At 34.0% G+C, this 15,851-nt stretch overlaps 1 protein-coding gene across 20 annotated transcripts in view; it reads left to right on the plus strand.

Moving 5' to 3' along the window:
- FER (FER tyrosine kinase) overlaps positions 1-15,851 on the plus strand; it is a 450,919-nt gene that overhangs the window by 356,828 nt on the left and 78,240 nt on the right. For all 20 annotated transcript variants that reach the window (XM_063724214.1, XM_063724217.1, XM_024247225.3 and 17 more), the window contains one exon: positions 3,961-4,084. In XM_063724214.1, the coding sequence (XP_063580284.1) occupies positions 3,961-4,084 (124 nt within the window). The remainder of the gene's footprint in view (positions 1-3,960; positions 4,085-15,851) is intronic.

Raw genomic sequence — 15,851 nt, forward strand, 5'->3', positions numbered from 1 at the left:
CAGGCAGTATGTAATTCGGTGGCTCAGGCATGTCACCAATGGCTAGTATCTTTTCTTCACTCTTTTCTGCTTTCCGTGAATGCATCTTAGGATGCTTTCATCCTGAGGCTGCCAATCTTCACGATATTATGTGATGTCATGTTTATGTCTGGTTGTACTTCTTCCCTGGCACTTCTCTCAAAAAAGTTTCTTTCACTCTTCAAGCATCTTTGCCTCTCAGTGTTATCTAATCTTCTTAAGATTTGTGCCTATTGCTGAACCAATCACTTGGGCAGGGGAAGAGATTTCATTCATTGGGCTAAGCCAGTCTAGGACCACCCTTATTATTGAGGGTCAGGTTAATACCCTCCAAAATGGTAGAGGGGCAGTCTCATGAAGGAAATTGGGATGAATCAGGGAAAACAGATGTTATACAGCAAACACCAAGTCCCTACTACAACCCTTTCTCATTTGTTTTTTACAAAATAACAACAACAATAATAGTAATAGTATAAATAGTAAATAGTATTTATAACAGTAGATAAATATATAATAAATATATAAATATAAATATGTAATTATATAATATATAAAGTATAATAGTATAATAAATAGTAATAGTATTTATTGTGTGTACTATGTGCTAGGCACATGCTTGATACTTTAAATACATTTTAGTCTTCAAAGCCGTCTTGAGAAATAAATGGTATTAAATCTCTGTTTTCCAGAAGTTTAGAAAGATTAAAGTTACCCAAGGCCGCTTGGTTAATCAGACCTAGGTCAGTCAGTCTGACTTAAATGTCCATGTCTTTTCACCAAGTCATGCTATCTCCCTAGTAAACTATAAGCTGACTATTAAAAACATTGTAAGTATTGTCTTAGAAATTTAACATTATTACAGAATTCTAGGAAATAAGCTATCCCATTTTGGTTTAATGTGCAACATACCCATACAGAAAAAAGTCTTGATAAGCAGAATTACAAAAGGGGTGTGAGTTATCTTTTTTTTTGCCTACTTTGAGCACCAAGATCCTTATTGCAATGGTCAGGTAGGATACTCTATGCTATATGTATCCATATGCATATATACCTGTGTGCTGCATGTATGAATATTGCGTATATCACAAATTCTAAGAGAGGTTTTTGTATTGGCACTTAATGAAAATGACAAAAGAACAAGTTGAAAGGGACAGGCTCTGCCTTCTAAAATAACTTCACAGTGAACACTAAAGACTATGTCATCTGATATCAGCCTTCAGTTTGTCACTTAATGGTGATAATCGAGTATTGTGGCTAAGAGAATATCTCTGGCCCAGTCTGAGTTATTTTCTGGGTGTCCTAACTTTAGTCCCATATTCTGCCTCCTGGGGAGTTTATTTCTTGCTTCAGGGTTCTTAATACTTGTACTTGCGGAAGGCTTGGGCTTTCAATAATGATTCATAATTATTTAATTTTTATTGAGGTCCTTGCTTCCCTCTAGTTTTCTGCAAGAAGCTGACTGGTCTTGTGGAATGGTGGAATTGTGTTCCTTCACTTAATATTCCTATATCTGTGGCTTAAATAACTATAAATCGGAAATAAATTTAAAATTTACTTTCCTAGATTTAATGACTTGAAGCAAGAAATTGTTCTAAGGCAGAAATACTGTTGGATTAACTACAGAACAATCAGAAACCCCTTCTGTATCTTTGACTGTGTTACAGTATTTGGAAAGAGTTGTATATAGCTCTGCTTTCCTAGTACTTTATTTTCTGGACATCACTTTTCATTCATTATTTAATGCTATTTAAGTGTAGTGTTTTTCTTTGTTTATTAATATATTATGTATTATTAAACAATATTTGGTAATTTGTTGAATAATAGTTTATTTGTTAAATAATTTGTTGAATAACAAATGTGGGTTGGGAGTACAAAGAGTATTATATCAAGAAGTAAATTTTTAAAAGGCAGGAGGCAGATGATAAAGTGCTAACTGGAAAAAAAAGTATCAGGATTCTACAGAACAACACTGGGGTTATGTCATATGCTGCTTTTAAAGCAAATTGCAGAAAAGATCATTTCATTTAAAAGTTATTCTATAGCTCAGACAGAATACTATGTGGTTTCAAAACCAGAAGGTACACATTTTCTAAAACAGATATATATATCTAACAAAAGAATTAATATGTGAATATTGGTTCAAGTAATAGCTTGAACTAAATATTGATTTCAAGTCTATTTTAATAGGCATTTTAGTACCTATTAAAGTTGATAAATTAATGGAATTTTACTTTTCACTATTGAAATCAGGTTTTGTTCCGATTTTTTAAGTAAAGCTTGATAGAAACTATTTCAGTCATCATCCTGGTAATTTAATATATTTGGTATTCTCTTAAAAATAACAGAAAAAAATTGTCTGACACCATTAAGTTTATGTTTAAAGCATATAGCTTATTTGATTTTGTTAATGGCTCACCTAAATTTGTGTAATACTTAATCTGTGAATAAGAGAAAAGGTTAGAAAAGAAGAGGATATTTAAAGGAGAGTTAAGCAGATGTTTATTTTGTAGGTATTCTCATTAAGGAAAAAGCCACTAAGTCTTCACCTCTATAGCTTTTCTACTTAAGAAAGCATAGATCCCTGGTGAAGAAAGTAAAAGAAAAAAATAGTCTAGAAATGGCAAATAAAATGCTAATCCCTCTTTTAAAATTCTGGCTTAATATCTGGGGGCCTAATAGAGAAAGTGGGAAAGATTGTTTTTAGAGAACATATATTTTAATATACTTTAACTCTTTTTTTAATAGTGCAATAAACTATAAAGTAACTAAAAAGAAAAATAAGCCAGAGCTTTGAATGTTATATTAAGAGTGAATGCAAAGTTTATGGTTGCATTAGTCAGTATGGTAGTCACTGACCATATGAGGCTCTTGAGCTCTTAAAATGTGGCTAGTGCTTCTAAAAAGCTGCATTTTAAATTTCATTTCATTTTAATTGATTTAAATTAAAATACTGATATTGATTCAGTAATTGGAAAATTTTAAGCCTGTTTGGAACATCTTGGGTATGTGAATCTACTTTTCAGCTGTAAATTTAATGAAATGTAAATATAGATCAGATATTTCAGATGAAATTTACATCTAAATTGAGATGTATTGTAAATGTAGAGTAAATATCATATTTCAAAGAGTGTTATTTTAAAATGTAAAATATCTCAACTAAAATTTTCATATTGACATATGTTGATATGTTTTGGATATGTTAGATTCAAGAAAACTATATTATTAAAATAAATTGCACATTTTTAAAAACTTTTTATAAATGTGGCTACTAGTAAACTTCAAATTACTACTTAGCTCATATTATGTATGTCTTGGACCATAAAGGTTTAAGAAGTTTTTCTAAGACTTCACTGGAATTTATTTGATACATAAAAATGCAATCTGGGTCAGTGAGTAAATCAGGCCAAAATCATAGCATTTTTCTTTTTCTCTCTGTCCGGACACTGCTATCAGTTATGTTGGTGTTAATAGTCTAATTTTTTAAGCAATCACTGAATCTAATAGCTAATCCATATAATTTACTTTTTTGTAATTAGCTTTTATAATTTACTTTTTACATACTCATATTTGACTCATAATAATATAGTTTTCATGTGGTATTAGAGAAAATCAAATTCCATAGATTTTAGTGAAGCAAATTGGTAAAAACAGTAATAAAGGAAAAAGTATGATTTTTGAGTGTTATTATGACCTGGATAATGTACAATGTGAAACACTTAAAGTACTTAAACTGCATCTAGAAGAGATTATGGTGTCTGTTTTCTAATATGATGTGTTCTTTTCATGTTTTCTGTTATCCTCACATCAAACAAATTGGGCAAAAAGCATGGCCAAATGTGTAATGCATTTTGCTCTGTCAAATATTCCTTATAGATCCAAATAGATGATAAATGTGACTTTCATCGTAACTTTGTCTCATTGTTCATCTATCAATTCCTCTAGGAGGTGATTTCCTCACCTTTCTGAGAAGGAAGAAGGATGAACTAAAACTCAAACAGTTAGTGAAATTTTCATTAGACGCTGCTGCTGGTATGTTGTATCTCGAGAGTAAAAACTGTATACACAGGTAAGGAGAACATTTTTAAAGCAATTTTTGGTTTTATTAATAGAATGCTGGAAAACTGATGTATTTGCCACAATACAGAAGTCATTTTCTTTCATGAAACTTATGTCTTTTCTTGTTGTTTTCTGTATTTTGTGTGGAAGTGTCCTCTGCTAGTTGTTTATATAGTTTATACAAACACTCCTTTTTCCTCTTACTTGAAGTGAGTACCTAATTAGACAGTGATTTGCCTGCTAGTAAGAATTTGTTTTATTATAATCATGAAAAACAGTGACATGGAATGTACTACAATTTAGTAATATAAGAAACTACAGCCTTATAATCAGATAAGATTGTTTCATGTGTTGTCTATTCTCATTTTCCAAAGAAATTACATATGAAGTCATGGAAAAGCATAATAGTAAAACAGCAATTCATAACAGTGAATTTGGTCAAGGGTAAAAGATTTTCAGACTCATTTAATGCTCTTTTGGACAAATTAATTTTTCTTTCATTTTAGTACCTCACTAATTCATGGCATCGTATTGAGAAAATAAATAATAGTTATTTCAAAGGAGATTTTATGAAACTTGTTCTGGTTGTATGTAGTGACCTGGTCTTAATGCTTTATACATTGTGGTTTTAGTTGCTTGTAGCGGGAATTGTTTTTTAGTGCTAAATGTCAGTACAACTTATGATCTGCTGCAGAATTCATGTCAGATCCTAAATATGGCTAAGTATAAATAAGCACAATGAAGTGGAGAACTGATGCATTTTTTATGCACCAGAAACTGTGCATAATACTGTTTAATGTGGAGCAAGGTTCATTGCTAGAGTGAGCTGTTGCACTTTATCTAACTGGTTTTGTTACTGAAGTATATTTTTCTCTGAGGGGTATCATTGTCCAGGCTTTGCTTTAATACTCTAGTGAGGTTGTATAATGTATAATTAAAGGAAAACAAAGTTACCATCACCTTGACTATACATTTATTTGATCTCAATAGATATTTTTGACTTAATTTCCCCACCGTCACCCCAAATTTTACTCAGTGTTCAGCTTTATTCTGAAACTATAATTATGACCTGTATTTTAAATATGGTTCAACAATTGCATATATTTTAAAATTCATTTCTATGGAGAGATTTCTTTTGGAAATTAACTAAAAATAAGACATTATCATTGTATTTCTGTTTTACTTTCTATGACTATAGATTGAATCACATGATAAGAATTGACTTAAAAGGCATTTGATTCTGGATAAAAATTGTACTAACATTAATTTCATTAGTGGTCAACACTGTGTTAAAATTAACCATAAAGATTTTGCTCTTCATTTGGAGAAAATCTGTAATTTTGGTTGCCAAGGTATTGAGGTGCTTCAAATTCTCTCTGGTAATTACTCGTTTTGTCTCTGATTTCTTTCATACCATTAGACTGCCTGTGGGCTTTAAACTGTAATAAATACACATTATTGAAACTTCTTTTAATTTGTCAGTTACCACGACTATTCTTTAATTTCTGGGACATTGCATTTGAGAGGACCATTGTTTCAATCTCTTGCTACTTTTTGTAGTGATTATTTTCTTAAAAAACGGGTCACTGTATAAATGCCTATGTCATGGGAATTGAAACTATTCTACATTGTAGTTGGCAGTTAGCTTTTTTGAATTCATTTCCCTCTCTAAATCATAATATTATCTGCTGTAATGTTGTTTTTTCCCACTTTGCTTTTTAAGAATTTTCGTGCCTTCACAAATTTTTGAAAGTCAACCCTTTCTTGACCATATATCCTAGCAGGTTGTGCATAGACCTATGCCATTTGCCTACTGGGAAGGTTTCCCAATTGAACATCTTGAACAATGTCAGTGAGAGCGGGTTTGACAAATAGGTTTCAGCACTAGCGCCAACTTTTAGTGAATGGTAGTGGCTCTCCCTGTATATGTTGAGAAGAATTCTAGGAACAGCCATAAAGAGTCCAGTGATCAATTAGTCACATCTGCCAGGGCACTCACGAGTATTAACACACGCGCCCCAAATTTGTCATCTTTGGCATAGAATATCTTCTTTTTGTCTTTATTCTCATAAATACTTTTCTGACATTTAAAAATGTTTGTTATGACTTTTCCTTGCTAGCCATAATATAGCAACAATATAATATTTTTCTTTACTCACTTTCGTTGAATTCTTCTAAACTATCTGGTTTCTTATTTCCTTTGTTAATCTTGAGTGCTAGATGAATTTTATGATACCTCCCAACTAGTGGTCCTTTGTTCCTCTTCAGACTCATTAAATGCTCTTTTGGATAAATTTTTTTTTCATTTTAGTACCTCACCAATTCATAGTATTGTATTGATAAAATAAATTATTCTTTGTGTTGAATTTTTTTATAGTAGTAAATTGTGCTGTAGAACCCTGTTCCTATGTGCCAGCCTACGTAGCTCTTTCTTTGGAAATAGTAGTAGTTGCAATAGAATTTTACTTGATGTAGAGTTAAGACATAGATTATGTGTTTTTGCTCCTAAGAAATATGAAAGAAAAAAAATACAGGATTTACTACAGTGAAAAGTTTTTTCCTCACTGAAAAAATTTCTAATGAATTAAAATAATGTGAAACATGATTGAAAGTTCCCTTTAGTTTTTCAGGTAATGAGGAAAGGTTCTAAGTCTCATTTTTGATATGCCAAAACATAACAAAAATAAATGCATGTCTGTGAATTACAAAGCCAAGCTTTGTGTCCAACAAATTCAAGCAAAAATTTTAAATCTGCTTTAAATTTTATATGAATTTACAAATTTTATCCTGTTCACTGACGGGAGGTCACTAGAACTCAGTACATACTTGAAAATATTTCCAATTGTCTCTTCCCAAAATAGTGTTTTTAACTTTTAAGGACACATATTCTTTCTTTAGCTTTGTTTTATTGTTTTGATATGAGACGAGCAGAGCAGTGTTTCGTTATAGGAAAACAATTACAACTATAAAATGGAAAGAGGTTACTGCATTAAGAAATGACCTGCATTTGGAAGTGTTCTTGTTGTAATTCCCATTTAACTTCCAGAAGAGTTCTCTTGCTACAAGTTTCTAGTGGAAACTATTTCTGTTTACAGCTTGAGGATTGCTGTATAGTTGGAATTTTGGTTTAGTTTTAATCAACGGCATTTTATTTAAAACTATTCTATAGGCCAGTGTGAAATTTTCTTTCCTACTTGTACTTTATGAACTGTTTGAAATACACTGATAAACTTTGTGGTGTGTGTATGTTTACTTACAAAGGTATGTTACTAGATTGTTAGATGTCATCTATAAAGAATACTCTGATTTTGAAGTTAAGGGGATTCAGGATTGACATACTTGATATTAATGGTAATGGCATTCATTTATGGTTTTATTCTTGATGAATCCCACGGCCAAATTTGTTTTTATTCAGGTTTATTTCTAAAAGTTGGCTTTGTGCCATTGTTCTTTGATATCTACAGAAAGTAAAAGGAGGACACACTTTTTATTGCCATATACCTGAGTGAAAGACCATAATCTATAGGGAGTTTGGGGAACATTTCTTAATTTCATATGTCATTGTCAATATCAGAAAAGATATATTTTGGAGGGGTTAAGTAGAATATGATTTCTTTTTCTAATTTTCAACTCTATACTGATTCTCTTCATGTTTGGTTGCTCTAACACAGTGATTTTTGTTTATCATGGAGTAAGCTAACAACTTTACGAATTAAAGTATATTAGACCACATTTATTTTATTAATCAGTCAGAGTTTTGCTTATCCATTGAAAACATTGATATTTCCAGTGTTCCACAAATGTGGGCAGTTGACTACTCTGTGCCAGGGGCTACGAAAATGAAGATTATAGTCACTGCCCTCAGATGGATAGAACAAAAGTTAACAATAATGCAAAGAGATAGTCAATTTTGTGATAAAATCTACAGAATTCTTTGGGAGTAATATCAAAAGAGGCTAATATGACCTGTCAGTATGGGGACTATGATGGGAATAATCAGGGAAACTTTGCAGAGGATACCCCCTGAGTGAGACTTGGTGGATGGGTATGTCACTGAATAGAAGGAGTAAGAAGATTCCAGCTGAAGGAAAATTGAAAGCAAAGTTACAATGCTTTGTAAGAGAGAGCATGACTTAATAGTGGACATTTTGTTGAAAGAATATGAATTTTAACTGGAAAAAGAAAACTAATTTGAACAAAATTTACAAAGCCCTAAAAAATGTATAATCTCATGAAAATATGTATGAGACCAATATTTTTTTTTCTTTTTTTTGAGACGGAGTCTCACTCTGTCGCCCAGGCTGGAGTGCAGTGGCGCGATCTCGGCTCTCTGCAAGCTCTGCCTCCCAGGTTCACGCCATACTCCTACCTCAGCCTCCCAAGTAGCTGGGACTACAGGTGCCCACCACCACGCCTGGCTAATTTTTTTGTATTTTTAGTAGAGACAGGGTTTCACCACGTTAGCCAGGATGGTCTCAATCTCCTGACGTCGTGATCCGTCTGCCTTGGCCTCCCAAAGTGCTGGGATTACAAGCATGAGCCACCGCGCCCGGCCAAGACTAATATTATTTTTAAGCTTCATTGGGAAAACTAATTTAGGAAGGCTAAGATTGCCAGGAAGGGAATAATATTATATTTCATTTATATGTTCTAGAAGAGATTGCCTTGTCCAGTGATTTCTAATAAGGATTACCTATGTGTACTTTTTAAGTTAAATGTAAGATGCTGCTTCCAGCTTATATTTGTGTGTGTGTGTGTGTGTGTGTGTGTGTTTGAGACTTCAAATTTTATTAAGTAAAAGATTTGGTACGCTTCTGACCATTTACATTTTTCCCGATGATCTTTGAGTATTTTTTTCTCTATTTTTGAACTGACAATGATTACCTAGTGTCTGAGCTTTTCCTTAACTGTGAATATACTGAAAAAGCATTTTGTCCTTGGTGCACCTTCAAATCATTTAAATGGTAAAATAAAGACAAAATAAATAAAAATAAAATAAAATGTTTTCTGTGACGTTTTTGAACCCTTCATCATTTCTGTCACTCATGATCTACCATATACTCAATTGAAGGCACCGTAAGACCACTTTCAGTAACTGAGGCCCAGAGAGATTAAAGGAAGGTCGCCTAAACAATTAGTGGCTGGGCCACTGCTAGGTCTTAAATGTGCTGACTCCATTCTGACACATTTCCTGTCATTCTAGTGCCAGTGTTTTGCTCTGTCTCATTCAAGTATTAGTAACCCCAACAGCTGGCATTTATTAAGGGCTCACTGAGTACTAGACATGGTTCTAAGTGCTTTAGATGCAATGTCTGAGAATGTCAGCTTCCTGAGATCAGTGATTTTTATTCATATCGTTCACTAATGGATTCCAAAAGCCTGGAACAGTGCCTAGCAATTGAAGCTAAATGAATGAACCTTCAAAACAATAGCAGTACTATTGTTTAAGCCTGTTTTACACATGAGGAAACTCACAGTTAGGGAGTTTGAGTATTGTGCCCAAGATCATATTAAAAACAAGTGGTAGTTTCAGGATGTGAATCTCAGCACTCTGGTTCTAAGCCCACACACTGAATCTACTCTACTGCCTTGTACAACAGAGGTATCTTCTGATTACCTAGGAAAGTCAAGGCAGAAGGCCGAATGGTATTTGATGTGATGGCTAAGCTTATATTTAACATCTGCACTCTGTAATGATCATGAGCAAAAACAGAAGAGGGTTCTGAAGGCTGCGAAATATAATTTTAGAATGACAAACCAAGATGTTTTTATCATTTAATGAACAGTTGCTGAAATGCAGGAGCATTTTGTTATTGCTTCTCTATTTAATAAGAACTTGAGTTTTTTTTTCATTTTTATATACTGTTGTATAGAATGCCCCTTTATGTTTTATCTGTTAATTAAACACACAGGATTAACATAGAGATGTGATAATCTCAGTTAGTTGACTAAGCATTTATGAATAATTTTCTTGTTCTAACATTTGATTTATAATTTTGAATATATTAAGCTGTATTTTTATTTTTAGCTTTGAAACCAATTTTGCTACAATACAGAGAGGACTGCTCAATAATTTTAAATGTATGAAGAATATATGGTCCTTCTTTAACCCTTTTTTCCTGTTACAAATTGGTATTTGTATATGCAGTGCAATTATCATACAAAAGATAATGTAAGTGAACACCTTTATAAAAACTTTTTATCCTACTACTTTATTCAGGGTAAAAATTTCCCACTACTAGTTTCACTCATTTTAATTAAGGACTTTTCCCTAAAGACACATGTATAATATGTTTCCAGGAATGAAAAAAGAGACCTTCCTTTATGTTAGCCAATTAACATATTGGCTTGGGTTAATGTACTAGCATATCTAGCTGCTGCTTTAGAAAACAAAAATGAGAGATTTGGAGTAAAGGGTCAGAGGACAGTAGTTAACTATTTATGGTTACTGGTAGGAAAGATGCAGCATATGCAGAGACTGTTGAGGACTTAAGGGCAGTCCATTGAGCACACTGAAAGTCCTTGAGAGTGAGAGGAGAAGGAATGAAGGGAATAGTACATTAAGGCTATTTCATGGTTTGGTTAGGGCTAGCCATGTCCTGTGTTACACAGATATGATAGAAGAGAAAATTGGCTGATGTCTCATACTCTTCCTCATTTCTGACTTTTTTCCAGTCAATTACAATAAGTACATTTTGGATTCAGAGTGTCAAAAAAGTGATCTTTTACATTAAACAATTACAAATGGTTACAGTTACCATTTTTCTTTTAGGGAATATTTGATTACAAGGAACAGAAACTAAGCCATAGGAGTTTTTCTTTTAACTTTTATTTTAGGCTCAGGGGGTACATGTGAAGGTTTGTTATACAGGTAAACTCATTTCACGGGGGGTTGTTATACAGATTGTTTCATTATCCACGTATTAAGCCTAGTACCCAGTAGTTATTTTTTCTGCTCCTCTCCCTCCCTCCACCCTCCACCCTCAAGTAGACCCCAGTGTCTGTTGTTCCATTCTTTATAAGTTCTCGTCATTTAGCTCACACTTATAAGTGAGGATATGCAATATTTGGTTGTTCCTGTATTAGTTTCCTTTATCATAAGGAAAGTTATGGGGTTATCTCACAGAACTCAGGGACAGAAAGTTCAGCCACGCTTTGGAGTTCTTGAAACTAGTAAGCGGGAAGCAGTCAGGGACCAAGGCAGCATCTCTTTTTGTCTTTCCCTCTGTGTTCATCTGGAGTTTCATTAATGCTTTTTAATGTGTTGCTGCTCATTTTCCCTCTTGCCCTGAAGACTACATTCCTCCACTCCTCTTGCAAAGCGCCCTCAAATGACATTTAGGCCAATATAACCTGCCAGCCCCAGCATCTGCAGGTAATTAATTAGTCTTTGAGCTCAAATTTCAAATTATGGACACAAATAATTGGGCCAGCTTATATTAAATGTCTATCCCGATTTTAATAACATGGCTAGACAGAAAAGAGTGTACAGGGTCACTGTTACCTAGAGCTAGAGGAGCCAATCTCTTGTGTGCAAGGGGATAGTTCTCAGATGATGGGGCATGTACTAAAAGGCTTCAAAAGATGGCTATCATACACTCATGGACTGCTCACTGTTTGCCGAATACATTCGTATTCTCATTTAATCCTTATATTTCTATGAGATTGGTACTATTGAATCTACATTTCATAATAGAACAGATTGAGCCACAAAAGAGTAAGTAACTTTTCTAATGTCACACAGCTAGTAAGTGGAAGATTCAGGCCTATTCTGAGCTGATGACAAAATCTGTGAAGCAAAATAATTAAACTATATATTAGATATATTTATCATTTTCTTCCCTTTTGTGAAGATGATCAGCCATATGGATGTCTCTCTTATGAAGCAAAACTTAAAACTAATAAATGCTGATTTAGAGAAAGCCTTGTTGTAGGGAGAAGAGAATCTTTTATAGGTCCTATCTCTGTATTTTCCTGGGATGATTCATTCCCTCACATTTCATGTCATAGGGACTGCCAGTTGGTCCATTCAGTCTCCTTAAATCCTATCTCATACCAAGTTCATCCAACAGGCAGGAGATCAATCTCAGTACAGTGGAATTGGGTTCATGATTACCTCCAAAACTTGGTTGACCATTGGTTCAACCATTGATTTGAGAATTCATGTTCTCAAGTCAAACCTGATTTATGATAAAGTAACTCACTTTTTCTAGTTAGTCTTGATCAAATTCTGGGGAATTCATCAGAACATAGATGACACAGAAACAAGTTTGACCTTCTGGCTTGCAAATTGTCTCCTACTCTCTGGCCTCCAAGGCAGGATTGGAGCAATCAACCTACAGAACTAGAGAACTCTAGCCTGTACCATTTGCTGGACATTGACTCTCAATTTTTAAAATTACTGGGTTCTTTGCCCAATTACTGTTTTAAAATATTGTTCATCATTTTATTAAATACCAAAGCACTACAAGAAATCCTTTTCAGTCCCAGGCTTCTCTTTTAAAGTGTTCTGTGCCAGTCTGGACTGTTTCCATCCACATTGACAACTCTGATATCTATTAAGTGTAAGCATTTGCAGAGCAGTTAGCAGCTTCAGCATAGTGGCTAAGACCACCGATTTGAAACTGGAATGCTCTGTGCGTGAATCCTAGGTTTTCAACAAATTGGCTGTGTGATTTTAGACCTCCCCTCCTCCCAACCTGGGAATTCCCTGTAACCCATAACCTGTTTTATTTTTTGTGATAGTCCTTACTATCACCTGATGTTTATTTTATTTATATAAACATACACATGTATGTGCATATATTCACATGTATATATGCATGTATTTATATAGACACATATATAAAATAACTGGTTTCCTTTTTATTGCTTATCTCCCCCAACTAGACTGTAAGTTCCATGAGGACATTGACTTTATTTTGTCCATTACTTAGTACTCAATACAGAGCTTCTAGTCATTGCTTATCAAAAATTTGTTGAATGAGTGAATGAAGTTACTTACTATGCTTCGTTTCTTCCAGTATAAAATCAGGATGATAATATTCACTCCAGTATACTGATTCAGGTTAGAGAAGGCAAGGCTACTTAAGTAGCAAAGGAGTAACTGAAGGCTTTCCACTCCCCACAGCATCTCAGGGGGACCACAACTTAAGAAGAAACCACACACGCCCATACCATTTTAAGATTAGATTAAGTTGTCTGTTTAGTTGAAGATACAGAAATGTTCCAGAAAAAGATGGCCACATAAAGCAAGAGCAAATGCATGATATTTCAATTCACTTTACCATGGTCCCCAGAGTTTCTAATAGTGACACTATCTAAAAAGGGTAGGGCCTTGTTGAATCTGAGATGCTCATTTTCTTGCTAATTATACTCCCATTCAGGGTGTACTTGTACATCTATGTAGGTTTGTTGAATGTAAAGTTTTAAACATAGGGCTGTACTGGTTTTTGTGCCAAATCCAGTGTTAACAAGGTTGAATCCTCACTCTGGGAAAAATGCAAAGTTAAAGGCGGGCTGTCTCTAGGCAGTGTATCTCTGACTCCACTCATATCTCCATAGTCTGCTACTTCACTTTCATTACCCCTTTAGCTAAGTGTTACCAATACTGAGTATGTTTTGGCCAAGCATTCTTCAAGATTCTGTGGCTACACTGATGAATGAAACAAAGCTCTACTCTTAGGGAACTTTAGTAATTGGGGAAAGTGGATAATAAACGTATTTTTAAAAAATAATGAACAATCAAATATAAAATATTCCATGTGTTAAAAAGTGATATAGAGGATAATAGGACAAAAGAGAAAGGGATGGTGGAGATGGGCACCATTTTATATAGGGTGTTAAGAGAAGACCCAAAGGAGATAAAAGAGTGAGCCATGTGAATATCAGTGAGAAGAGCCTTCCTGGCAGTGAGCGTTGGAACTGCAAAATTAGGACAGAGACAGGGGCGTGCTAGGTGTGTCAAAGTAAGCCAGCAAGGTCAGAAAATTAGGTGAGTTGTTACATGGCCAGATCATAAAGTTCGTGTAAGCCATTGAAAGGGCTGTGGCTTTTAGTCTGCATGAGGTGGGGGTAGTCGATAGCAATTTGATCTGTTCCAGGTTTATGAAGAATCAGTGGAATTCTTTTTTGTATTTTGTAATTCTAACAATTTTAACATATTACTACATCAAACTATAATGAGCCAAATGAAAGAAAAACATAACTCATAGCTTCTTTTCTACTGGGATGCTACTATATGCTGACTACTGTGCTACTGGTGATATAATCATGAGCAAGATGGACAGAGTACCATTCCTCCTGGCATTGTTTTATCACACTATATAATTCTTGTTATGGAAGAAAAATGAAGACCTTGAAATTAATGGCACTCAGAGTCTTAGCTACAATTTTTTATATTTAAATTGGGCATATGTTTCCCAAATAAGTTCTAGATCTTTAGAAGTATACTTTGTTAATAGTATCCTAGTACATAGACCCATTGATTTAGAGAGATAAGTAAAATTAAATATGTGTATAATTTATAGAGGGTTATATTTTCCATCTGGGGTCTCTGGTTTTATGACTTGTAAATGAACACAGGTCATTATTATTTACCTAAGTGAATAACCGTGTTGTTGCTAGTTAATAAAAACAACAGATCATGGCTTTTTCGGAGAATCAATGTCATCTATAGAACTAAGGTGACATGAAAGAGAAGATGTCATTTATTTGCTATTATGTTTGGTATAAAAAAAGGCCATTCCCTTCTAAAGAAAGATTATGTACTCTAAAGCAAAATGAACTCTATTATATAGGTTGGTGCAAAAGTAATTGCAGTTTTTGCCATTGGAAATAATGGCAAAAATCACAATTGCTTTTGCATCAACCTTATAAAAAAAAATCTGTATTAGTTCATTCTCATACTGCTATAAAGAACTTCCTGAGACTGGGTAATTTATGAAGAAGAGAGGTTTAATTGACTCACACTTCCACAGGCTTAACAGGAAGCATGACTGGGAGGTCTCAGGAAACTTACAATCACGGCAGAAGGTGAAGAGGGAGTAAGCACTTCTTCACATGGCAGCAGGAGAGAGAGAGACTTTTAAACCATCAAATCTCATAAGAACTCACTATCATGAGAACAGCACGGGGAAAACTGCCCCCATGATCCAATCACCTCCCACCAGGTCCCCCCCCGCCCCAACATTGGGAATTACGTAATTCAACATGAGATTAGGGTGGGGAAACATAGCGACACCATAAGAAATTCTTGTATAAAATAACTTAGAATGGTTACTGTTTGTGGTCTGGTGTGCCTATTTTTACTTCTTATGGACAGATATTTTTATTATAGAACAAAAACACCTGCTTATTGTGCTCTTAAATTAACCTTTTAATGCTGAACTTCTTTTATTACACAGTTTTATTTGCTTTTTGTGGGGAAAGAAGTAGTGCAAATTTAAAGGAGGGTTATAATGATAACCTACCTCACAGTCACTGTTTGTTTGGTTTTTTTTTTAGGTTAAATTAAAATAAGACATAGATAAGTCTTTGAGAAAACTAAATGGCAGTTCAAATTATAGTAGTATTAAATTATTATCCAGTTGTAGATGAAGAGGGAGTTAGATACCAAGGTATATTAGAAAATGAAAAGAAAACAAAGATAGCTGAAGGAATAAATGGGTTGAAGAAGGTGCAAGTTAAAAAAGGTTTGGATGGGATAAATGTAGATGGTGATCATTATTCTAATTAAGAATGCAGCCTCTCTATGTATCCACTGCAAAGGGACCTTG

Source organism: Pongo abelii, chromosome 4, assembly GCF_028885655.2.
Source record: "Pongo abelii isolate AG06213 chromosome 4, NHGRI_mPonAbe1-v2.0_pri, whole genome shotgun sequence".
Taxonomy (NCBI): Eukaryota; Metazoa; Chordata; class Mammalia; order Primates; family Hominidae; genus Pongo; species Pongo abelii.